General features: G+C 35.6%; 3 protein-coding genes and 1 pseudogene across 3 annotated transcripts; all 4 read right to left on the reverse strand.

The window, feature by feature from the left end:
• Positions 1–1,085: 1,085 nt before the first annotated feature.
• LOC126617099 (cytochrome b561 and DOMON domain-containing protein At4g12980-like) lies at positions 1,086–3,566 on the reverse strand. Its single transcript, XM_050285159.1, has 3 exons — positions 2,919–3,566; positions 2,228–2,482; positions 1,086–1,436 (listed from the first exon to the last, which is right to left on the reverse strand). The coding sequence occupies exons 1-3, from the start codon at positions 3,564–3,566 to the stop codon at positions 1,086–1,088; spliced, it is 1,254 nt and encodes a 417-aa protein (XP_050141116.1).
• A 3,620-nt stretch (positions 3,567–7,186) lies between these two features.
• On the reverse strand, positions 7,187–10,148 carry LOC126617100 (uncharacterized; annotated as a pseudogene).
• Positions 10,131–14,850, reverse strand: LOC126617101 (uncharacterized; the record flags this gene model as incomplete). Its single annotated transcript, XM_050285160.1, has 2 exons — positions 10,131–10,499; positions 14,665–14,850. Coding segments are annotated over 2 exons (360 nt in total), but the record flags the coding sequence as incomplete, so codon positions are not given.
• A 4,073-nt stretch (positions 14,851–18,923) lies between these two features.
• Positions 18,924–19,848, reverse strand: LOC126616789 (stigma-specific STIG1-like protein 1). The gene has a single exon (XM_050284907.1). It carries the CDS (start codon positions 19,771–19,773, stop codon positions 19,279–19,281), a length of 495 nt encoding a protein of 164 aa, XP_050140864.1. The 5' UTR covers positions 19,774–19,848; the 3' UTR covers positions 18,924–19,278.
• Positions 19,849–26,100: the final 6,252 nt, after the last annotated feature.

Below are 26,100 nucleotides of genomic sequence, written 5' to 3' on the forward strand. Positions count from 1 at the left end.
ATACCTATTTCGAAGCCCAATGATTGCCAGAGATTGCCAGAAAATAGCCTCAAAGTTGACTAGTCCGAGTGAAAACTTGAAAACTCGCTGGAAACTAGGTAAACTTTAAACATTCATAACTTCTTAAATACTCAACGAAATCAAGTGATTCAAATATGAAAATCATACTTCTCAATGAGAAAAAGATAATGGTACCTTTTTTGATGGCTAACGCGCCGTGTTTTGGCCGAAAAATGGCTCGAAAGTGGCTAACTCGAAACCAACACAGCCACTTTCGAGCCGTTTGCCGATGAAACCACAGCGAGTTAGTCATCAAAAAAGGTATCATTCTCTTTTTCTCATCGAGAAGTATGATTTTCATTTTTGAATCACTTGATTTTGTTGAGTATTGAAGAAGTTATGAACGTTTAAAGTTTACCCAGTTTTCGGCGAGTTTTCAAATTTTCACTCGGACCAGTCAACTTTGAGGCTATTTCTGGAAATCTCCAGCCACCATTGGGCTTCAAAATAGGTATAATCTTATTCTACACTTTCCTATCTTCATTTTGATATATTATGGGTCGAATTTGGTTAAGAAACGATTGAGTTACGAAGCTTTGAAAATTGCCCAAACTTCCGGCCAAGAGCTCTGGGACACTTAACGGAGTTTTTAATGGAAGGACTAAAATGATGGATGATAGACAATCTCAGGGACCACTTTTATCGATTTGGAATCTCAATGACCATTTTAGCGATTTACCCTAAAGAAAATACAAGTGAAAAATCATTCTCTTTCTCTCTCTAAGTTTTCTCTATTTCCTTCTTCCTCTACAATCTCTCTGTTCTCTTTTCTGCATAATGCTTAACAGGATATAGCCTTAAAAGCCTAAAACGAATTACTTAGATCCAAAAACAACAAAACCATTACAAATGGACTTAACATAGAAATTTCTTATAACATATCAAGTCAAATGCTAAAAAACCTAAAATAAAATAAGATATTTGCTCAACAATCAAGTATATTATGTATTAATAAGCCACCTTATCTGTAAATTCCGAAAAGAGCAAACCTAAAGTGGAAAATGGAATTAAGAGGAAAAACATAACTAGCTAACAAGGCATGTGAGATTCATGAGTTTCTGGACTTGGCTGGATATACTAGGCTTTGAGTTGTTATAATTGTAAATTTTATCAATATCTTCAGCTTCCGGTAATGTGTCTGGGCGTTGTCCCGCGCCCGACGATGCTTGAGGTTGAGTACTCCGACGATATAAGTTATATATGAACTTAGTCCAAGTGAAAATCTCCAAACCAATTGCAACCAAACCAAGCATTCCAAGTACTCCGACGTAAACCCACAACCAGGTTTTATTCGGCTTCAAAATCGCAATGCCTTGGAATATGTTCACTGAGATCACATCATCAGTTTTTGTTGGCGTTAAACGCAGGGCAAGCATCTGCAATGCACAGAAACAATGTCACTCATCTATAAAAGAAACACTAAATTCTAGGGTATGTTGAAAATATTAGTAACAGAAATGTTCTTGTCAAAGTTAATGAGTGACGGAAAAACATCAATAGGGAATATGTATTGAGCGTTAAGAAATTATATCACTTAATTTTAACACTGTCATCTCTTAACTGAATTGTTCTATCACTCAGTACTGTCATGTGATCTGATCAATCTTACACATTATTTGCTTTGATACTTGCAACTTAATGTCAGACTAATAGCAAAATATTTGCAAGGGAAATGTTCTTGTCGTGTTACAATGTTCATTAGTGGTGGAACGAGGTCAAAAGATGACATGTGTCGAGAAATTAAAAAATTTCATCGCTAAGTAAGACATGTCATATTGTAAGTGAACTGTTATGTCACTCAACATTGTTCCACGATCCGAACAGTCTTAAACACTATTTGCGTTGACACTTCCAACATAATATGTCGGACTACTATAAAAAAAATATTTGTAAAAGAGATGTTCTTGTCGTGTTATACAATGTTGATTAATGGTGGAACAAAGTCAAAAGATGACATATGTCAAGAAACTAAGAAATTTCATTGCTAACCTTGAACACATGTCATATTGTAATTGTTATGTTACTTAGCGCGCACTATCATATTATCTGAACATTTTTATGCATGTTTTTCCTTGATACGTCAGATGTGATATGTCAAGACTCGAATAACAATTTCGTGAGACTCGTGGCATAATGGAAGAGAGGGAGAGAGATGAATGTTATATACTTGTAATGTAGTGAAGGCAAATATGCAAATGGGGAGAATTCGATGAGTGGAGAAGCCGTAGTGTCTGGAAGCATGGCCGAGCCAGAGTCCAATCGTCCAACCAGCCGTGCCAAGAGTGTAACCAACAATCTGGCAGGAGACATGAACTACATACCACCTTGGACATTGAAAAGGGTATCTTCTGTAGTACCTTGCTATGATCACTCCCAATGGCAACATTGTTCCCCACCCCACAATATTAAGAATCCCATGTACCTATTAGTAAAAGGAGAAAAAGGAATATTAATTATTTACACACAAAAAATATGAAAGGAATGTGTATGAAATGATACACAATATAAACTAAAAATTATTTTCACTTTCAAATTTTTGTTTTCATATAACATCCTTCGGTTACTCCTCCCTTCATTACTCTCCGTTCCTTATTTATGTCATAAATCTTATCTTTATCTTTAGTACAAAAAAAAAATGTTAGTAGACAAGCCCTAAGCTATAACACCAACCGTTAAATAATTTGTTTCAATAGTTGATAATCATATATTCCATGCTCAATCATAACCAATAGATTGTAACTCGGCTACAAATATATAGCACATTTAGTATAATTTCTCGCAGAGGTGAGAATCACTTCCATATGTGAATTTCATCTTAGGTGAATTTCATGTTACGGTTTGGCATCTTAATTACGTACAGTTCTGAGGTGATGCTGGCGATGTCCAATGCTAAGACCGCGTCCTGTGGTCATGTTTATAGTCTCCGTGCTATCCACATTCTGGAGAGAAGTGGAATGCATCTTAGGCTCCATAAGAGCATCATCAGCCTCAAACCCTACTTGCCATACATGGTTCAACTTCAAAATATTGTACGCAGCTTGATCCGGTGGCAAAATTAGCATTGCGAATATCGACATGTACCTCCTAGGCTTCACTTCACCTTTCATGTTCTTGACAATAACATCATCAAAATCTTGTGAAGGCTTAAGCCTACAACCTAGCTTGGTGTCACTGGTGATGTTGTATTTTCTGACTGCCAACGTTCCATTAGGCTGTGAAATGCCTATAAGAGCCCTGGTCCCGACCATCTCTGCCCTTTGGGGACCTGGGTTCACACCCCATGCTATCCATTTTGCAGGCGGTCTAATGGTGAACAAGATGTCAATTTCGGTGTTGCTGTGAATGTTCCACCCGAATTCTGCTCCTAGAGTGACTAGTTTCTTGCAGTTTGTAATGTTCATGGGATTGATGGGGCTACAATTGGAATATTGCTCAGAAATTGGGAAAAGAAGTGAGGAGGAAACCGTTAATATGATCAGAACTACAGAGTTGGTAGTGCCCAACATGTTTGACTAGTTTCCTAAATTTAACATTTCAGGATATATGATGTGTACTTATGAGGAGAAAGCTTTTCACTCTTCTTTTTTAATTCATTTGTAAAATTTGGGTAAGATTAAAGTCAAGAATAGTTTTTAATTTTATTCTCTTTTTACTGCTTGTTAGGGTCATATCCCAGGTGCTTTCGATGTAAGAAATTGCTTTCTTCATGAGCAACCCAGCCATTTTTCTATTTTAGCTGTCAGAAAGTTGTGTCATATATGTTTTCATCAACAAAAAAACAAAAATATGTAATTTGTTGCTTGTCTAATGCTTCAACAAATGTTCTCATCTACGGTCGAGTTCTTGAGGGTGAAGTTAATTTTGTTCATTTTAAACTTAACAATTTAAATTTGTTTGTTGATCTTGTTCTTGTTCAACCAGCTAGCTGGGTACGTATAAAGGCCATGATAAGTCTAAGTATAGTCGTGCTTACGGGGAAAATGGGGACTAGTTGTGGGGCCCGTTATACATCGAACTTCAACGATCCGAATTGTCTATTTTTAAGTCTTTATTCATAGATCATTGAACTCAGTTAGATGTCTAAAGCATTTCCAATTTGACTAACATTTTGCAAAGATGATCTATAAAGTGTAACTTGAAAAATAGACGGTTTGAATGATTGAGGTTCGGTGTAGAGGGAGCCCCATAGGGCCACAACTAGTCCCTATTTTTTCCAAAAACTAGAATTCCCTTTGGATAAAAAGGGTTTGTCTATTACATATGGTCTTGGAGATACTATATATACATATCTATAACTTCTTCTTTTTTTACAAAAAATGAGACAACTGGTGACAAGTCACGGTTATCCACCATTTCCGAGGGCCGGGAAGACTCACATAGGCATTTCAGCCTCTCCCTGACCACAAATAAATCAAAAAATTTATTGACTAGTGTAATTAACTTCTTTTATCTAATTTAGTAGAATTCTTTCTCGTCCCGTTGGGTCATAAATAAATTTAAAAAATATATATTGATTGTTATTATTCTATGAACAGAAAGAACTACATATCTAACAAAGCTCATTCCTACCAAGTTATTACAACATGGATAACCAATATACAAATGGCACCGTGACTTAGTTATATTTGGTTATTAGTTACAAGGTGTATTTATAAACACCTACTTCTAAACGAACAAGAAAACAATAACCCAAAAACATAAAAAGCAAGTAATCATAATTCTTATGCTACTAACAAATTCTAACACATAAAAAAAAACCCTAAAATAAAATAACACCAAATTATTAGCTTCTTCATCACTTTCAGTCAAATTCACGATGATAAACAACATAAATTTACCAAAAAGAAAAGTGTTGCTAATTGTTGAAGATGACTCATGACTTGTCATCTTAAAAGAAAGACCGGTCAAGACTCAAGATAGTGTGCCATCCAACGGGTAAAATATAGGAGCAGGATTCTCTCCCTCTTAATCTGTCGCCTCTTTCTTTTTTTCCTACTTAAATAGTTACGGTTAAATCACGTTATATTGATATTTTTATAAAGACAATAAAATAAAAAGCAAAGTGTGAAAGAAAGGGAGGGAATGAGATGTAAATAGGAAGAAGATAATCATACTCCAAAATTAAGTTCACAATGGACGTAAAAAAGTTTTGAATTTATGAGCTAGGGTACTGTGGAAAATCCCGAAATTAAAGCTAGAAACCATGTGCCGTCGTACTTTCTAGCTGCCCATTAGATGAAGGCAAATTAAAGATCCAAAAAAGGAGAAGTTAATGAAGATGTTGTGCAAAGTACAAGTGATCCCCTAGTGGCCAACCACTACAAGAAGGAGCGTCAGGTGTACCGTATGAACCACAAGATGTAAGGTCATCTCTAATGGAGAGGACTGAAAGTCCAAGCGCTAAAAAATGATTTGATTTATCTAAAAAATCATCTTCAACCGATGATTATGCTATAATTCTATGGAGCTTATCAGACCCTTATTTGGTCAAAAGGGCATCAGGCTAGCCAAACGTAGCCCCCCTTCTTAACTCATTTTTTGGGCTAGCTCCTCAATTGCAATAATTTATTCAAATTTAACGGCTAGATTTGAAAAAGTTCAATAGTAACTAATTGAATTAGCCAATAATTTAAGGTATAAACTAAAACCTAAGTGAGGAGGTTATATTTAACCATTTCGGTTGAATATGATATATGAGTATGATATGAAACTGTTTATTTAAAATAATTTTTTGCATGACTATAATTCTGGACAGTGCTATAATTAGCCCTTTCGGTCTCGGTTGGAAATGGCCTAAGGCGCTGTCCGCACTTTTGCCATGCAAACATGTATGTTGTTAATGTTATGCATATGCATAACAAAATACAAATAAAAGAGCTCTTTAACCCAAACGGACGAAAAGAAATTATCTCCGCCGCCCTAGCTTTACAACAACACTCAAAGATTCCCCTAAGCAGCTAAAGCTTTTCTTCCCAGAATTTTTAAAATATTTTTGTTGACATCTTTTGTTCTTTGATTAAGTTTATAATAATTTGTCTTTTTAATTAAGTGTTTTATGTTGTATCATATATATAACTATTGTGTTTTTTTTTTTTTTTTTTTTTTTGTTGAAAAAAGTTTAGGGGGAGAGGAGGCTAGGGACAGAGTATACTACAAGTCATTTTTAGTACGTACAAAGGGAGTCTTAGCATTTTTTTTTTGTTTTTATAGATCTTCCACTAGGCGCTGTGCAACTCGAACCTAAGTCCTTGGTCTAGCAAATAAAACGATCTTACCAACTCTATCAACCCTCTTTGACAACTATTGTGTTTATTTGAGACATATATCGCATTGCATATTGATATAGTAGTTTCTTCGCAACTCATAGCACGTGTATTATCATTAGTGTACCAAAAGTACTAAATTCTAGATCGTAAACTCAAGATTTAATAAGCAAATATATATTGTAATTTGAGAGAATTCGATGCATCAGTTAGCTTGTGCAAATTTACGGGTCTTTACTCATTGTATGCTTGTGTTAAGGATGTAGTATGTGGCATTATTCCCATGAAACTAAATCAACTTTTCATAACCTAAGAGTGGCCTACATTGGATGGGTTGGTGGGTATTAGGCATAAGGGGTTCCGGTTCGGCTACTCAAATATAAAACAAATCTTCATGAACATACAGAAAAGAAATGCAAAGTGTGAGCACGGAAAATGCACATTGTCTACAATTGTAGAAGTAGAGCATGTAGTGGCTATTATATATTTTCAGAATTATGACCAGAATTCGTTTGTACGAAAAAGTCTTATCTCAACTTAATAAGGAGTTTCACAGGTCATATGAATCCCAATACTAAAAGAAAATTTTTAGTGCATATTTTGAATCTAAATGTGATAATGTTTCATTTATTCATATGTATACAAGTAAGATATTATGTTTGAATTCGCTTTATTTCTAACAAATAAAGGGGTAATGTTTGAGCTCCTATAAATTTTTTGACACAAAGAATTAGTGAGAGATGTGAGATTCGAGCCGCGTTTTTCCTTCCAATTGTTTAACAGTCGGATGAATAACGACCTAACTTTAGCTCCAAATTTAGTTATTTATTGCTGTGTAGACCACTCCATTAAGATCAAGATACTCGAGAGGAAAATATCTGCATGTAAGCTTTACTATATAAACCCACCTCCATTGTCATCCTTAATCAAACATTCCTCCCATCTAAGCCTCTATTCGGTCTCTAGTTTCCAACATTAAACCTCTCTCTAGCAAGCCTAGCTCTTCACATTATTTCTTTCACCATGAAGTTGATTATACATTGTTTCTTCATATCTATCCTCCTCTTGTCTCCTATTCTAAGCATTGAATCCAATGAAGTACAATCCCAACAATACTACGAAGATGCAACCATTGATGAGTTTTCGAATTCTCAGTTAAACGAAATTGAATCACAACCTTCAAATATGTTACGTGGAAGCGACCGCTTTCTCTTGCAAAAACGCCGGGTGAGATTGACTTGTAACAAGTTCCAAAGGATATGTCATGCTAAGGGAAGCCCAGGGACTCATTGTTGCAATAAGTGTGTTATTGTGTTCACTGAATCACAACCTTCAAGTATGTTACGTGGAAGTGACCACTTTCTCTTGCAAAAACGCCAGGTGAGATTGACTTGTAACAAGTTCCCCAGGATATGTCATGTTAGGGGAAGCCCAGGGACTCATTGCTGCAAGAAGTGTGTTATTGTGTTCACTGAATCACAACCTTCAAATATGTTACATGGAAGCGACCGCTTTATCTTGCAAAAACGCAAGGTGAGATTGACTTGCAACAAGTTCCCCAAGATATGTCGTGCTAAGGGAAGCCAATGGACTCATTGTTGCAAGATGTGTGTTATTGTGTTCACTGACCGAGATAACTGTAGGAAGAAGTGCAAGTACAATTAATGAGATATGCTGCAAAGGAAAATGTGTGAACCCATCTTTCCATAGAAGGCATTGTGGTGGCTGCAACAATAGGTGCAAAGATGGAGGGTTTCACTAGTACAAATAACAATTTGCACGACGAAGCATAGTTCGTCGCACAAAGTCAAAAAACATCACCTGAAAATTAACCCAACAAAAACTTTGTCGTGTGCAAAGGTCGTGAGGGCAGGGTTTGCACGATGACAATACTTGCATTGTACCATCAGAAGCTCGGTTGTCGTCATGGCAAGGTTATTCGGGGTATGGGGAAGGAGCGAGTTCGTGACACAGGTGCGTCCTCTTCTAGACTGACCACATGACAGGTCATTGCCCTAACAAAGGAAGTGGAAACCCTAAAATGTAAGATTGCGGCCCAGGAAGTAGCTCGAGATGCTCGGGAAGCCCAGTTTTCAGCCCAGGACGAGAAGATGAGCATGATCTTACAAGCCTTACAGATGTCCGGCCTCCAAATCTCGATGCCAGCACCTGATCTTGCTCCACCTTCGACCTCCCAGCCACTTCAAAGGTGGAGCAAGAACAGGTGCTGGCATCGCGATTTAGAGGCTGGACATCTGTAAGACGCGTAAGATCATGCTCATTTTCTCGTCTTGGGCCGAAAACTGGGCTCTAATCTGGGCTTCCCGAGCATCCCAAGCTGCTTTCTGGACCGCAATCTTACCTTTTAAGGTTTCCACATCCTCCGTTAGGACGATGACCTATCATGTGATTGGTCTAGAAAATGAGGCACCCGTCTCACGAACCTGCGCCTTCCCCATGCCCTAAACAACCTTACCATGACGATGACCGACCTTCTGATCCAGGATCTCAGTGAGGATCTGAAAACCTGCATCCTCGGGTACAGTGACGTTCTCGATCAGGGTCTCCAAGGGATGCTGCGATGCTGCTTCTTGGAGAACAACAATGACCTTCTCCACCATAGCAGCCTGTAATAATAAAGAAAAAACATTTAATATTTAATAAAAAAATGTAATTAATATTTGAACGATTCATAAATATAAGAATAATAACGATTACATATACTTACATGGAGCTGCTCAGTGGTCTCATCGTCGGGTCGAACATAAACGTCCTTGAACATGTCGAGCTTTGGGAACTTAGAACCCTCCTGAAGAAAAAAAACATTAAGAAAATTTTATAAATCAATAACACAATTTAAATAATATAAAATTTAAAAATTAATATACTTTTACCTGACGTCGCGCCTCAACCCTATACGAGAAGGGCATCAAACCAAAATGGTGGAGAAGTGTCTGACTCTCGAGCTTTCTTGGCAGCAACAAATTTATTTTGCTAAACACACAATATACATGTTAGTGCGACTATTTGAAAGAAATTATTAAAAAAAGCTTAAAAAATTATCTAAAACAGTAATAAATTATTATTAAAATATTATGTACATACCACAAATTTTGTGTCTTTTAAATGTTTGCAGAGCCACTCCCAATCCTTAAGCCGCTCCAACAACTCAATTGGGCAACCCTCTAGGCGAGCAATCTCCGGATCATCCCATTTCTTAAAATGCGCGTGGAGTCACACTTCCAATGTTTGTACCAAGTTGCTAAGTTCTCTAAGTAGGATGCAACCTCGGGGGATATGTTCTCAAGATTATAAATGACCTACAAATATGAAAATAGTAAAATAAAATTAAGAAATTTAATAATATTAAGATAATATACTTTGTTTTATAATATTTGTAAACAAAATTAAAAAAAAATTATAAAGGCTAAAAATTAATATACTAACCGACAACGCATCCCGCACCGGTTTCTTCGTCCTCTCCGGAATTTCTGCCCAAGACTCCCACTGCATAGGACAATGCCACTGAATAACAAAACCATAGCTGGTAACAATGCTGCTATATGCTCCTGTGAGGTAGGCGCTCTACGATGTCGTGAGTCATACGCAATCTTGATCAATTCGTTAGATAGACATACATTGTGTGTCGGCTTCAGCATTCAATTAGGCCCCTTGGTGTTTTTTTTAGCTACCCAAAATAACTTAAATGGTGAAAACCCTAATCTTAAATTTCTACAAAAAATTCGACAAAACCTCCCCTAATAGTATATCATTTCGCAAAACCTATAAACAGTCAAATAACTGTAATTCACACCCACAACACATTTTCACAATGCATCAAATTTTCACAATCATAAAAATAATAGTTTTAAAATGAAAAAAAATACAACGTGGTGAGGTACTTGGCTGGGAGCCTCTACCCTCGACTGTGGATGCCCAAGAAGTGTGATCAGAAGGCTTCGGATGGCGACGGCGCCGGTGAGGCCGCCGTGCACTAAGCTGCTAAACCAACACTGATGATGCCGATGATGCGGGCACTTGGGACACCTTAGGAGTAGCCTCAGTAAGAGGTGTAGGCTCCCCAATCAATCGAGCACTCATGGCTGAAGCAGTAGGTGCTGAAAATGCGGGAGGCGCATTGGTAACACCCCGACGACAAGTGATCAACTGTGACATCTATACAATTTTTGAACCATAAAAATATAACATTAGAAACTAATCATTTCTTGCATTTGAAACTAATCAATTAGTAGCCGAAGTAATATCATATCCTTTCTTGCATTTGTTCACATATATATAAAGCAGTATTGCAAAGGTAGAAACAATACTAATTCAAAAGTAGTTTTGGAGCAAATGGCTCATAAAGAGGATCCGGATTTGATTTATATATGTGATGTACTCATTGTTCAAAATATACGGAGCAGATGGCTCAAAGCACATATGCAGTAGCATTCATGTGTTTCAATAATGAGCAAGGACCAATAATCGAGCCAATTAATTAAGTGCCTTGCTCATACACATCAACAAAGCTATCAACTTCTAGTCAATAGTTGGTGTTTGGAGAGAACTTTTGGGTGTCTGTAGAATTACCAATATTAGAATTATGAAGTGAATCTGTGACTCAACCGAATGTAATCTAATCCCAAAGCAACTACAAAAGTCTCCCCGAGGCTTAAACAATTAAACGCTAGCACAAAACAAAATAAACGAAAAATTAAGAGCAATTTGGGCAAATGCATATCAAATAAAAAATCAAAGAAATGTTCTTAGCGCTAATCATGAGTCATTTATTTTGTAGATAAATTACAATTTAACATGCAACAACAACAACAACAACAACAACAAAAACAAAACCTTTTCCCACCAAGTGGGGTCGGCTATATGAATTCTAGAACGCCATTGCGCTCGATTATGTGTCATGTCCTCCGTTAGATTCAAGTACTCTAAGTCTTTTCTTAGGGTCTCTTCCAAAGTTTTCCTAGGTCTTCCTCTACCCCCTCAGCCCTGAACCTCTGTCCCGTAGTCACATATTCAAACCGAAGCGTCAGTAGGCCTTCTTTGCACATGTCCAAACCACCGTAACCGGTTTTCTCTCATCTTTCCTTCAATTTCAGCTACTCCTACTTTACATTGGATATCCTCATTCCTAATCTTATCCTTTCTCGTGTGCCCACACATCCAACGAAGCATCCTCATCTCTGTTACACCCATTTTATGTACGTGTTGATGCTTCACCGCCCAACATTATGTGTCATACAGCATCGCCGACCTTATTGCCATCCTATAAAATTTTCCCTTGAACTTCAGTGGCATACAGCTGTCACAAAATACACCGGATGCACTTTTCCACCACATCCATCCAGCTTGTATTCTATGGTTGAAGTCTCCATCTAATTCTCCGTTCTTTTGCAAGATAGATCCTAGGTAGCAAAAGCGGTCGCTCTTTGGTATTTCCTGATCTCCGATCCTCACTCCTAACTCATTTTGGCCTCCATTTGCACTGAACTTGCACTCCATATATTCTGTCTTTGATCGGCTTAGGCGAAGACCTTTAGATTCCAACACTTCTCTCCAAAGGTTAAGCTTCGCATTTACCCCTTCCTGAGTTTCATCTATCAACACTAAATCGTCTACGAAAAGCATACACCAAGGAATATCATCTTAAATATGTCCTGTTAACTCATCCATTACCAATGCAAAAAGGTAAGAACTTACGGATGAGCCTTGATGTAACCCTACAGTTATGGGGAAGTTTTCGGTTTGTCCTTCATGAGTTCTTACGTTAGTCTTTGCTCCATCATACATATCCTTTATAGCTTGGATATATGTTATTCGTACTCCTTTCTTCTCTAAAATCCTCCAAAGAATGTCTCTTAGGACCCTATCATACACTTTTTCCAAATATATAAAGACCATGTGTAAATCATTTTTCCTATCTCTATATCTTTCCATCAATATTCGTAAGAGATAGATTGCCTCCATGGTTGAGCGCCCTGGCATGAACCCGAATTGGTTGTCCGAAACTCGTGTCTCTTGCCTTAATCTATGCTCAATGACTCTATCCCAAAGCTTCATTGTATGACTCATTAGCTTAATACCCCTATAGTTTATGCAATTTTGTACGTCGCCCTTATTCTTGTAGATAGGCACCAAAGTGCTCTTTCGCCATTCATTTGGCATCTTCTTCGTTTTCAAAATCCTATTGAAAATGTCAGTGAGTTATGCTATACCCGTCTCTCTCAAAACCTTCCACACTTCGATCGGTATATCATCTGGGCCCACTGCTTTTCTATGCTTCATCTTTTTCAAAGCTACAACCACTTCTTCCTTCCTGATTCAGCGGTAAAAGGAGTAGTTTCTACACACAATTTAACATGTGCATAACAATTTTTATTTTTATAACATTAATGAGTATTTGCAAGCTAAGTAAATAGAAAATGCCACCATACATGTAGAAATTAAGTAAACTAAATATGTAATCCTATGTTCAAAAAAAAAAAAAAACAAAGTAATGCTCATCAATTAAGGGTGTATCTTCAGTACAGTCAGTAAGACTACAAACATGTTTCCTCCCACAATCTATAAGGGTGCTGAGCACCTTTTCATCCAAAGAGCTCATATCATGTTTGAAGTTAATTCAATTGCCTAGTTAAACTTTACTCTTTCTTTTTGTAAGTTCTGCAACATAAAAAATTACCAAAAACATTATTCATCAGAGATCATGAGAGATCATGTAAAGAAATGCTTTTTGCACACATTTTTTTTGCACATATGTGTTATTTTTTGTTTTCTGATTCTCTTTTAATTATCAAAAGATGGACAAATAAACAAAGTACATATATAGAAAGTAGGGATGGTCAATGGGTGCCCATGGATACTCCATAATCTATCATCATCGTCACAAGCACAAACGTCACCACAGATAACACATATCTATACTTAAATGGTCCTCTATTTAACTAAATGAGTACCCATTAACAATCCTAATAGAAAGTAAGAAGTATGCTGAAATCACTTTCCACCGTTCAGAAGGAAATGACCAATTAAATTACTAGTTTTAGCTACAACCATATTGTTTACTAGACCAAAAGAGGAGGACCATATTTCATCTTCTGTGTGCTCAAATCACAGAGGGTGAAACTGAAAATGAAAGCTAGTTCACCAGGTGCATGCATAGCTCAGTTTCAAAGCTAATCCTTTCTTGCAGTTGAAACTAATCAATTAGCAGCCAAAGTAATATCATATCCTTTCTTGCATTTGAAACTAATCAATTAGCAGCCCCGTGAATTTTACAGCAACCTATTTCCAGAAATTCATAAAATCAACAAGGGTCCAAACATGATTTGAACCCTAAATTCATAATATCTGCAGAGAAGATAACATCACCATGACATTTCAGGTGCAGAACAAGAACCCTAAATTTTAGTAGCAACAAAATCATTAATTTGAAGCTTGACTACATGTGCAACAAGGGTCCAAAACATGAGATAACTAGTGTCCATGCTGGGGCTCCATGCTTTACTATATTTAGTCTTTAATCAGGGCTTAACCATAACTAGTAAAACATACGACATTTTGTGTTATCGTTTGTATACAACTATGTGTCTATTCGTCTTATCAAATGCCTAATCAAGTGATTTTATACAACTATTCATGGAGCATAACTATGGGAGCAATCACCTAACAACACATCTGCTGAATAGTTTGGTTTATTGGGAGCATTAACTAAAGCTGTGAAACCTAGTTAGAAACTTAGGTTTTGAGTGCTCATATAACTCATTCAAAAGAATTGGGGTTTAACTCCATGACCATGTCCATTTTCGCTTTTGGGAAACAAATCGCAAACTGAGCAATACAATTGAAATCTGAATTCCGATTTTGACGTACCAAGTGTTTTTCTAATTGAAATCTAATTACACAAACTAAAATTGAAGTCTGGACCATCCCAGAAGCCCTCCAAAACCACCCCAACTCACTCAAATTACCAAATCCCAGCCAACTTTACCAAATCCCAACTCACTCAAATTACCAAAACCACCCCAAGTGTTTTTCTAATTGAAATCTAATTACACAAGGTACATCAGAATTTGAAAAATATCAACCCAAGGCATGATTGCCCGCTAAGCTGCAATGTTCGACAGCATACAAGTACAAAGAATCGAATGATTTTAGCTTACTGATTATATTTAGATCTAATATTTGCACATAAACTTAAATTACACTTAAATTAACAAAAATTCCTGCAACACTCACCAAATAAAACCCTAATTATCATATGTTGAACGATTAAAGCAAAAAGCAAAACATTGAGAGAGAGAGAGAGAGAGAGATGTGAAGGGACCTTCGGAATTAAGGAAACGGCGAGGAGCTGATGGGTGGGTAGTGGCTGCTGTCTTCCTTCGTCTTTGTCTTCGTCTAACGGAGTGGGAGAGAAGAGCGAGATGAGCGAGAGGGAAGAGAGGGACGGAGTGGCAGATAGGTGGGCAGGATCTGGACTCTTTTCCAATCGCACCCATATTTCGTCCAATTAAAAAGAGTAATTTGGGAAAATTAAAAAAAAATGGCCTATTTTTTTCAATTGCACCGTAAAGATTTTAACAATTGCGCGACGCATGTATACATTATGACTTCGCGTTATTGGTTTTTGCGCAAGGATTCCATTGTGGCATTGCACAAGTTAAATTTGAAAAAAAATATTATTATAAAATTTATTGAAAATTTGTACTCCCTTCAATATTTTTTTGTTTTTTTTACATAAACTCACAATAATATATTTTTCTAACAAAACCCGATCCGAACTACAATGATAAATTTAAAGCTATTTAATATATATATATATATATATATATATATATATATATATATATATATATATATCATTCAACTTGATAGGATACGCATTCTACGAAACTAGTTTCAACGATCCAACCATCAAACTTGTTTCTATATACTTCAAGATCGCATATGCAAAAAAATCGTAAAAAAAAAAACATTCAGAGATCAAGTAATGGGACAAAAAATGTCAACGGTTATAAACGAAAAATTACGATTTAACGGTTATTTTAACTCCAATTTTGATGATTTTTTACAGCTACACTCCTTGATCCTATATGAATACAATGAATAGACCCGATCTTCAACTTAAAATATTTACACCAGTGGATACCACAAATCTTATATTATACTTAATGAAAGTATAAATAAACTCCTAAGTGTTTGTTAAATCTATTGTTTTGATAGGATACGCATTCTACGAAACTAGTTTCAACGATCTAACCATCAAATTCGTTTGTATATACTTCAAGATCTCATACACCAAAAATCGCAAAACAAAAAAAACATTCAAAGATTAAGTAACGGGACAAAACTTTTTAACGGTTACAAACAAAAAATCACGATTTAACGGTTATTTTAACTCCAATTTTGATGATTTTTTACAATTACACTCCTTGACCTTATATGAATACAATGAATAAACTTGATCTTCAATTTAAAATATTTACACTAGTGGATACCACAAAATCTTATGTTATACTTAATGAAAGTTTAAGTGTTTGTTGAATCTATTGTTTGGATGTGATACGCATTTTACAAATTTAGTTTCAACGATCCAACTATCAAACTTGTTTGTATATACTTTGAGATCAAATATGCCAAAAATCGCAAAAAACAAACATTTAGAGATCAAGTAATGGGACAAAATGTTTCGACGGCTATAACGAAAAATCACGATTTAACAGTTATTTTAACTCCAATTTTGATGATTTTTTACAACTACACTCCTTGACCCTATATGAATACAATGAATAAACTCAATCTTCAATTTAAAATATTTACACTAGTGGATAAATCTTATGTTATACTTAATGAAAGTATAAATAAACTCCAAGTGTTTGTTAAATCTATTGTTTAGACAGTGTTGCATATATTTTTTGGCACGAAACATTACTGCGTTTTTTTCCAAAAAATTGCGCGACGGAACAACCACGTCGCACAAAGGCTCTTTGCGCAACAGAGATTTATAACGTCGCGCAAAGGGTGTTTGCGCGAGACACTTGTCCTTTGCGCAAAAACCCTTTGCACAATGCAGTTACTCCGTCGCACAATTTTCTAGTGCCAAACTAAGATTTTACTGCAATTTTCTGGCACAATAATATATTTTTCTAACAAGAACCCGATCCGAACTACAATAATAAATTTCAAGCTACTTAATAAATATATGTACCATTCAATTTCTTAAGTGTTATACGTACAAAATAAATAAATTAAAAGTTACTTAATAAGTATGTATACCATTCAATTTTACAAGTTTATATTAATCCTAATCCAAACTACAATAATCATGATTGCTATCCTCACTACTATCATTTTCGGATTCCCATTCTTCCTTATCTTCGTTTGTCTCTTCCGATGCATTGTATTGCAGCATATCACCAAGGTCAATTGAAGTTGACTCTATTGTATCACGCAAAACTGTTTAGCGCAATGAAGGTGCACCTTCGTTGCGCAATGTAGGGAAAAAAGTGGTAAAACCCTTGGTTTGGCGCTAGAAAATTGCACGACGAACCATTTGTGTCGCACAAACAGTATTAGCACAACGGTGAACGAAAACGTCGCGCCAAGGCCATTTGCACGACACGGTTGGTCTGTCACGCAATTTTTTGGCGCCAAACCAAGGGTTTTACTGCTTTTTTCCCAACATTGTGTGACGAAGGTACAACTTTGTTGCACTAAACCGTTTTGTGCGATGGAATGCTTCGTCACTCAAAGTCTCATGGAGCAAAACGGTTTTGCACAACGGACTGCGTCATTGCGCAAAATGTCCTTATGTGACGCTTAATTGTCAATGTTGCCCTTCCGGAACGTAATTTGCTCCGTCGAGCAAGTTCATCGCGCAAATGTGTTTTTGTACTAGTGTTTTGTGCGTTTGGCGCATAGTCAATATTTATTATATTTGATTTCCTTTTTTTCTTGTATGTTTAATTCAAATTCATAAAATTGTATGCAATTCCAAGCGCAAAGCACAGGAGATTAATTTTGAATTACTTTTTTTATTGGAAATTTTAGTTGTGTTGTATACATGTTCTTAACGGCAAAAGCAAGGGCCTAACACTAGAATCCTCCAAAGATTGTCATGTTATTCAGTTATTGTGTGTGTCTTTTGCCCAATTAGTTTTCAACATAATGCTAGGATATTAAACAACCCTCAATTGGCTGGATGTATATCCCGGTGTAGTACAAAAAATATAACAATTTTTCTTGTAGGAGAAAAAGATATAATTATACTACATTGCTCGTGATTTTGAAGTTTTATCAGATAAATTTCTCTAAAGTTTGAAATTCAAAAATGAATTTCAGTCCTAAATTTCAGAATTCCCACGTATATCTCTTTCAGTATTTCAGAATTTCAAATCTTAGAAATTTAGCAAAAGTGACAAATCAACTTATTGGGTTGTTCATAGGCACCTGTTAAGACTATTTTAATTTGATATGATCATATTATAAAGGTAAGATTGATAGTGATGATGATGATGTGAAGTGAAATCAAATTACCCATTAACAACCCAATTGAAGCACCATTTTGGGAGGAAGAGATCGGAAACCACGTGCCTTATAAGCGACCTTTCTGGGAAAATGTTATGGTCGTTTGCTTCAATGAGGGTACATACGTACTTTATGTGAATACCAAGTGATATTAAAGCTGTATCTTGCTTGTTTTGTTTGCTTATCAAGTTATCACTTAACAAACAAGGGGGATTATATTCACACATCTTAAATTACTTCTCTCACACTTTTTTAATTTTATAATATTTTTTTATCAAGTGTTAGTGATGTGTAGAAAATATTAAAAAATTAAAAAGATGTGGAAGAAGTATTTTGAGGTGTGTGAATATAATCTCTCAACAAACAAATGGCCTGATAAAGATTAGCGCATGAATAGAGGGAGACTTTTGACTGGGCGCCACTTTTTATTGCTTCTGATCTGAATTAATGCATCATAGTATATGCTGCTTATGCGGATGTTTTTACATAAATATCTATAAAAAAATTTATTATTTCAAAGATAATAGAGTCTTTGCTACTCCAAAGATTGGTTAAGTAAGTTGGCAGTTATGAAAATTGGATGCAATTTTGATAAAAACAAAAAATTTGGGATTGAAAAGATTTTCTCCCTACTTGGATCCCTCTTATTAGTTGAATTTTTTTTTTTAAATATAAGCTAGGTTAAGACAATAAGAAAGGAGCATAGAACCTCAAAAACTAATAGAAAACTATAGAGATTTAAATAAAAGGTGCCTCGCCACTTAGTATTTGTAAGTGATAGATTTTTGGTTCGATTCTTGCTGAAGACGAAGTTGAACCAGGCTCATTGTAAAGCTTAACCAACTGTCCCAACCCCTTAGTGTTCATACTATCGTTTGTTAAAAAAAAAAAAAATTGAAAGGTGCCTCAGTTTTAAGACATTGGTTAGGGATGTGGGCGGGGTAAATTACTTTCGAAATTATATACGTAAACACTAAAATTAAATCACCTATTAGCTGAAAATATGTTGTATAGAAAGGAAATAACAAAACCATATGCATGGACACCAAAGGGATTCCATATTATAACAATCCATATTATATTCAAGAAGCAAACTTTACAGTTGTCTCCATATGTTGACTGTAATTAGCAATACATCTCTAAAAACAAAAAATGTGTAACTATATAATATAAAAACTATTGATTTAAAGTCTGAGCTCGTAAAATAAGTTCTTAGATAAAGTTATGACATCGATCATTACATTCAGAGAAAGTATTCGAGGACGGTATAATTGAAAAAAAAAAAAAAAACTATGTATATATAAATGTATATAATTAATTGAGAACCACCAATTCTTTTTTTTTTATTGTGATTTTTATTGCATAATCAAATCAAATTACGAACCTCAGGAGTACTAATGGATCACCTTAATCACGCATAATTGCAAAGACCATATACACAGTACTGCCCAAACTTGCAGGGACTGTTGCACTGGCCACAATGCCTCTTGTCATAATTCGTGTTCACACACTCTCCTCTACAGCACGATTCAGTGTACTTGCACTTCTTCCTGCATGCACCACAGTTGTTCTTGTCCTCGGACAAGTCCAGGCACTTGTTGTTGCAACACGTCGAGTTCTTATATCCTGGCGGCGTGTAGGCACATACCTCATTGTCTTTGTGGCAATGGTCAGCTGCTCTAGGGTTTCTGTCAACCAGATCATTTTCAGCTAGGAAACGACTCACCCTCTTGGAAGGTAGTAGCAAGGTGTTTTCATCGACCTCCGGTTGCTCTTTCCACGAGTCGGTGAAAGGGGTCTTTCCTTCTTGTTCTGCTTCTCCATAACCGACCCTTTTCACGGTCATGAGAGTGATAGACAAAGCCATGGTTGTTGCTATGACCAATATTATCTTGATGACCCCCATGGCTTTGTCTCTTTCTTTGTGTTTGTGTGTTTTTGGTTTGTGTGTTTGTGGTTGTGTGGGTGAGAGAGAGATTTGGGGTTGGGGGGGGGGGGGGGGGAATTGTAGTTTCTGAGTTTTGTTTGATTTGATGGTGGGTTGGAAGACTTAGGGTTTATAGTAGCTAGCCAGGGAGGGGTTGACGCGGGAAAGGTGGAAAAAGCTTGTGGTTATGTGATCCAAAGAGTGTGGTCGAATTCTAGGCTCTAGGGCATAGTATATTAGTATTACTTCTTAAAAACTTCAATGATTTGGGCACTCAAACCATCCACATTCCAAGCGCACTCTTCATTTTGAAGGAACACGTTGCATGCAAAATTAAATGCATGCATTAGGCAATGTACTTACGTATTTTTGTATTTGATCGTACTTAATATTAATGTGACAGATGATCGGTGTGTTATTCAGAATTGAACTGTAACCAGTGAATCTATATATATATGCCGCATAACTATACCCTAAAGTCTTGTTGCTTATATGCAGTTGTGTTACGGTCACAAACAAAAGTTTTTCGTTCAAGTTAGTGCGGTTCAAGGTTATTATGGAACTGTACAATATTTTGATAATGGAAACATGCCGCACGTACGTACAACTTATCATATATGACTACTCAGCCCTTGACGACATATCTAGACAGTTAATCAACCCCTGACGGGTTGGTCCTGAGCCCAATTCATTGCAAACGGTGTAAGTCGATCGTCATGCGACCTGTTCTTACCCTGATACATAATGGGCTTGCCTGTCAATCTCTTAACATCGCAAGATTCTTCGAGCATATTCTAGGAATCTCATAAGAATATTCATTCATCGATATGCAGACTATGTAACACTCTGTAACAGGTTCAACAAAACTAGACGCTAGAGTTAACTCCTTAGTCCTCTATAAATAGCCAAGGTCAATCATTTTATTCTAGTAATCAAGAATTCGCACAACCCTCTTATAATTACTTCTTACACTCTTTTTGAGTTAGCCATCAGAAACTCTTTGACTAAAATAACACCGGTGTTAGTCTTACTCAGTTTGCTGCTTTTCATTGTGTGTAAATTTCGTCAATTCAACTTGCTCCCACAGTTGTGATATGATCAATCTATGCTCTAGCATTTCTTTTTCACGTACATCTCTGGTTGTGATCACATTGTGAATGCCACACACCCATAAAAGTCAAAGGGCAGCAATGACAATTCATTACCCTTCATCCCCTTTGACCTTAACGGTGCCCCGGTGGTGCGAATCCAATGTGCGACCACAAGTGAGCCGACATGAAGAAATTTAGGCATGCTGTGAGGGGAAGCAAAGGAAATAGGCCATTAATGAAATGTTATAACACAACGAAGCAATAGAGGTCGTCTAAACGTTATGTTGCGACGTGTCCTTTCGAACTATAACTTTAGCTCTAAGAACGTCTGCGTACATGGACAGCTTATTATTATTATTAATCAAAAAATTAAACTTGTGTTAATGACTTAATGCAAATGCAATCATACAAGTTAATTAGCTCTCAAGGCTTAATATTTCATCCCGCGTTTATTGTGTAATACGTCATTATACTGCAAAGGCGTACCAAATCAATGACCACAACATACGTCTTATGGTTTGACATCATTTTTTTTTCATATATTTTGTTGTTTGCCTGTTTTAAAATCGTGTGTTTTAATTGTTGTCAACGAGTTCATCGTGGTTATTTGAGTTATTCATGAATCTATTCTGGTTTACAAGGAAGAATTGTGGAATATTCCTAGCTAGTATAGCTTGATAGCTTGCTGGCAAAGTGATCGGCTGAGAAAGAGGTGAGTAAGCATAGGTTCACCATCATGTAACATCATGATTTAATAATGTAATGTTAAGTGATAGAGACTTACATATAATATTCCGTTATTGAACTAAGATGTCACAGTAACAGTAAATTCGTTGCATGCATATAAGTCTTCGGGGAATAGACAAGTTCCAATTAATACCATTTTCTAACACTTCAAAATTAACCTAGGGAGCTACTTGATTTGTACAATCGAATTCTTTGATATCTCAAGTCTCAAAATATGTTTTTGTCTTGCCACAAAAAAAAAAATAATAAATAAATATGTCAAGCCTTGAGCAGTTACATATATTCATAGAAAATTAACTATCCAAACGGTGGTTTAAGAAAATAGATAGTTTGGATCATTGTATACAGTATAAGAAGTAGAGCCGAAGAGGTGGAACGAAAAGATTCAAATAAGAAAGTTCCTAGCATTACGCTCAATATTGACATTATTTATGTTTTTAAATTGTTACTTTTAAATAAGAAGTGTAGTCCAAATAACAAAATTAAAAGAGCTTTCCTTTTATATACATTGATATATTTACATTAAGGGTGTGAGAAACAGTTGGTATCAAACTTGCGATCTATGAAATTTGAATTTAAAACCTTTCATTTACATATAAAGAAGTATATCACTAGATCATAATATTAAGGTTTCTTTAGAAAAATGCCCTTGAAATTTATATTATCTAAACAAAAACCCACCTAATATTAAACATTCAAATAAAACTCAAATTTCAAATAGACTGCCATGTAGACAAATATATAACCAACTATTATAACATATTTACAACTTAGCCACAAAATCTTTGAGGTAATTACTAGTCTTAGTTATAGCAGTAGGAATGTGTTCTTTGCCTTATCTGGATCTATATATGCTGTCTCAGCTAGTGCAAAACGGTAACTATCTGAAGGAAGGAATCCTATGTAACGTCCCACATCGCCCAGGGGGAAGTGGATCATGTAAGCCTTATATGTATATTCTCATCTTTCCTAACACGAGGCCTTTTGGGAACTCACTGGGTTTGGATTCCATAGGAACTCCGAAGTTAAGCGAGTTCGCGCGAGAGCAATCCCATGATGGGTGATCCACTGGAAAGTTCTCGTCTGAGTTCCCAAAAATAAAACCGTGAGGGTGTGGTCAGGGCCCAAAGCGGACAATATTGTGCTAGGCGGAGTTGAGCCCGGGATGTGGTGGGGTCTTGGGCCGGGATGTGACATTCTAAGTATGTCAGTAAATGTTATTACTCACCCTAATTAAAACCCAAATGAAACTTTTACCTTTTGTGTATCATAAAATATTAGTCACATATATAAATTAATTTACCCATATCCAAAAAAAATAATAGGCATATTTCGTATGAAAAACAAATTCCTTTATGCAATCAATTATTTTTTTTAATCAAAAAAATATTTTTTGAATTATGTAAATACATACATATAAATTAATTTACCTACTGATATAAAATAAATACTAATTTACCTACGTTTATATTAATTTAACTATTAAAAAATAGTGATATTAAATAATTATTGAATGTTGTGGGTTTGTGCTTGTAGGTAATTAAATAAACTTGTAATATAATGCACATAAATCATGTAGGTAAATTAGATCACTTTGTAGGTAAATTAGACCCTTTAAATTTCGGTTTGATGAAATATGTAAATTAGACTTTTTTGTAGGTAAAAATTGCGCATAACATATAGTTAGCTTTGTTTTGTGCATTAGGATTGGTGTGTGTGTGTGTGTATGCAATAGCTGAAGCTGTTTTAGGTTTATTGCTGGTGGGTAAATTAACTTGTTTTTTATTTAATGCACATTTTTCAATCGGCACCCTACAACAATTTGAAAGTTAAGACATTGAATACAATGAATTGAATGAAATATTTTGTAAAATAAATAATTAATTACATGGATATAACAAGTGACAGATCCAAAACCCCATCTAAGTTTTATTAGGGGTAGTTTAGGCATCTAGAAAGTACACAATTTGAAAAGTCAAACTTAATTAAGAAATTTGCTTAGTTTGAGCATAATCAATGGGCTTTAGTCAAGAAAACAAAATGAGATGAGTTTTAGTTAAGAAAAATATAGTTTCTAGGGGTAATGTCAAATTTTCAGTATTAACAATTAAAAAGCTTTCTTTGATTAACCAAGTGACGTGAGCATTGCATATTGTCATACTTCCTCGATTTATTTTTTTCTGACCAAATTAAGGAGAAATTTGAACTTCGCACTTTTCTTTTTATTTTCTGAATTTTACTCTCATCTCTTTATATTTCTCGCTCCCTTCCCTTACACCACCCAACCCTATCTTTTTCACCCTCTAACCCCAGCTGCTTGCAGGCAAAAACATAAACAAAAATAAAAAGACTTCATAAATGTTGCAGATGATCTGAATATATATTTATATAACATGTATACATATATGTGGTTATGTATTAACTTAGGGCGGAAATTGGGTCATGTTCGACTTTTCTATTAATATCAATAATATAATATTTCAAAAATTGTAGTAATGTGTTGTATCTAAAATCGTGACATCTCACACACAAATTTCGGTTGAACCATCTAATGGTCATGGTTACTTGCATTGTATTTTTCGATCAACATGATTACTTGTATTGTAAAGCAACATATATATAGCATAAAATAATTTTCTATATATGTGTGTGGTTCAGTTCTATAGAAGAGGAATATTCATAGTCAATTCGTTTTGCACATTGCACCACTTTTTCATATTAATTTAATTCCAACGATTTGAAGGTCAAGATACATCTCTTTCTACACTTAAAATCTTGATTAATCGCCTCATAACTCATAAATATATGTATATTTATCATCATCTGTGACCGTGAGAGGAACAAATCTCATATATTTGTGCTACATTGTTGGTTAGTCAATCAGTTTATGAATCTGCTTTAGGAAAAACGTCTTTCTTGAATTTCAACAAATTAATTAAACTGTTGTGGAAGCAAAATCCAAAACCATACGAATCACGCACACACATATGTATTACATTATTCAACATGAATTACACTTTCGAATTCTATGTACCTATGTGATGATGCATCACATTAAAAAAGATCAAGAAAACAGGTTACAGTATTATATACCTTTTCCTAAATATGATATCAACAAATATATAAAACGATTTTTATGTTGCAGTCATATTTAGAATAGGAATGTGATTGTGTAAATCCTAGGGAATATGGGAAAGTATCTTATATTCCTATTAGGATTAGATTACGTATTAAATATGTAATCCTAAAGGGAAATGTTTTACCCTTCCTACTATTATAAATAAAGGCACAATGAGATGAGTCAAACACACCTCACAATTAAATCAATCTCTCTTCTCTCTCAATATTGACGAACCTCTCTCTCTAAACCCTAGATCATTTGAACTACAACACGTTATCAGCACGCTCTTACCAGAAGCTGAGGAATTGAAGTATCGTTGGAGGAGGCTATCATCCACCAAATTCAAAGGCTTATTCGTTTTCTGTTAATCAGGTACGCTTAAAATAAAAGAAGATATTTGAAACGTCCACGAAGCATGAAAACATTCCCCATGATGCATGAATATGTTTATATTTTCCTTTCGATATATATGTATTGTATATGTTCGTATATTTGTCAATATATATATTTGTTTCATGCATCGCACAATTAAATTGTTATGTAGAATTTGTGAGTCAACGTACAAAATTAAATAAGAAGCAAATATGGGTTTCCTAAACCCAAAGGGATTTGAAAAAAAAAAAAAAAACGGGGAAATTGGGCATGGTGCGGCACACCCACCGCTACCTAATCAGTTTGGTAATTTCCGAAAAACTAAATATGCAGCTTATGGACGTGGTAACCGCGTATCTCTATGGGGATCTAAATACGGAAATTTATATGAAATTTCCAGAAGGACTTCCATTGACTGGTTCAAATAGTTCTAAATCACGGAACACTCTTTCAATTAGGTTAAGGAGGTCACTCTACGGATTAAAACAATCTAGGCGGATATGGTATAACCATTTGAGTGAATATTTGACAAGTCAGGGTTATGTGAACAACGAACTATGCCCATGCATGTTCATAAAGAAGTCACATTCCAGATTTGCAATCGTTGCAGTTTATGTTGATGACACGAACCTCATTGGGACTCCCACAAAGCTTGAGGAAATTGCTACACACTTGAAATCGGAATTTTAAGGTGAAAGATCTTGGGAAAACTCGATACTGTCTCGGCTTGGAGATCAAGCATTGTTCGGATGGAATCCTAGTACATCAATCAAACTACACCCAAAAGGTGTTGCGACGTTTTAATGAGAATAAAGCGAAGCCTTCGAGTACACCCATGGTCGTTCAAACTCTAGATGTTAAACGAGATCCCTTCCATCCAAAGGTGAATGAGGAAGAGATTTTGGAACCCGAAGTTCCTTACCTAAGTGCAATTGGGGCTTTATTGTACTTGGCTCAGTGCACTAGACACGACAT

Source organism: Malus sylvestris, chromosome 3, assembly GCF_916048215.2.
Source record: "Malus sylvestris chromosome 3, drMalSylv7.2, whole genome shotgun sequence".
Taxonomy (NCBI): Eukaryota; Viridiplantae; Streptophyta; class Magnoliopsida; order Rosales; family Rosaceae; genus Malus; species Malus sylvestris.

What these genes read in the sequence shown, in the direction of transcription:
- LOC126617099 (XM_050285159.1), bottom strand. Translation starts at nt 3,566, where the DNA reads ATGTTGGGCACTACCAACTCTGTAGTTCTGATCATATTAACGGTTTCC. An exon ending in GCCAGCATCACCTCAGAACT is followed by an intron (nt 2,483 to 2,918) that starts GTACGTAATTAA and finishes TTTTACTAATAG; the next exon opens with GTACATGGGATTCTTAATAT. An exon ending in TTGCCTTCACTACATTACAA is followed by an intron (nt 1,437 to 2,227) that starts GTATATAACATT and finishes TGTGCATTGCAG; the next exon opens with ATGCTTGCCCTGCGTTTAAC.
- LOC126616789 (XM_050284907.1), bottom strand. Translation starts at nt 19,773, where the DNA reads ATGGGGGTCATCAAGATAATATTGGTCATAGCAACAACCATGGCTTTG.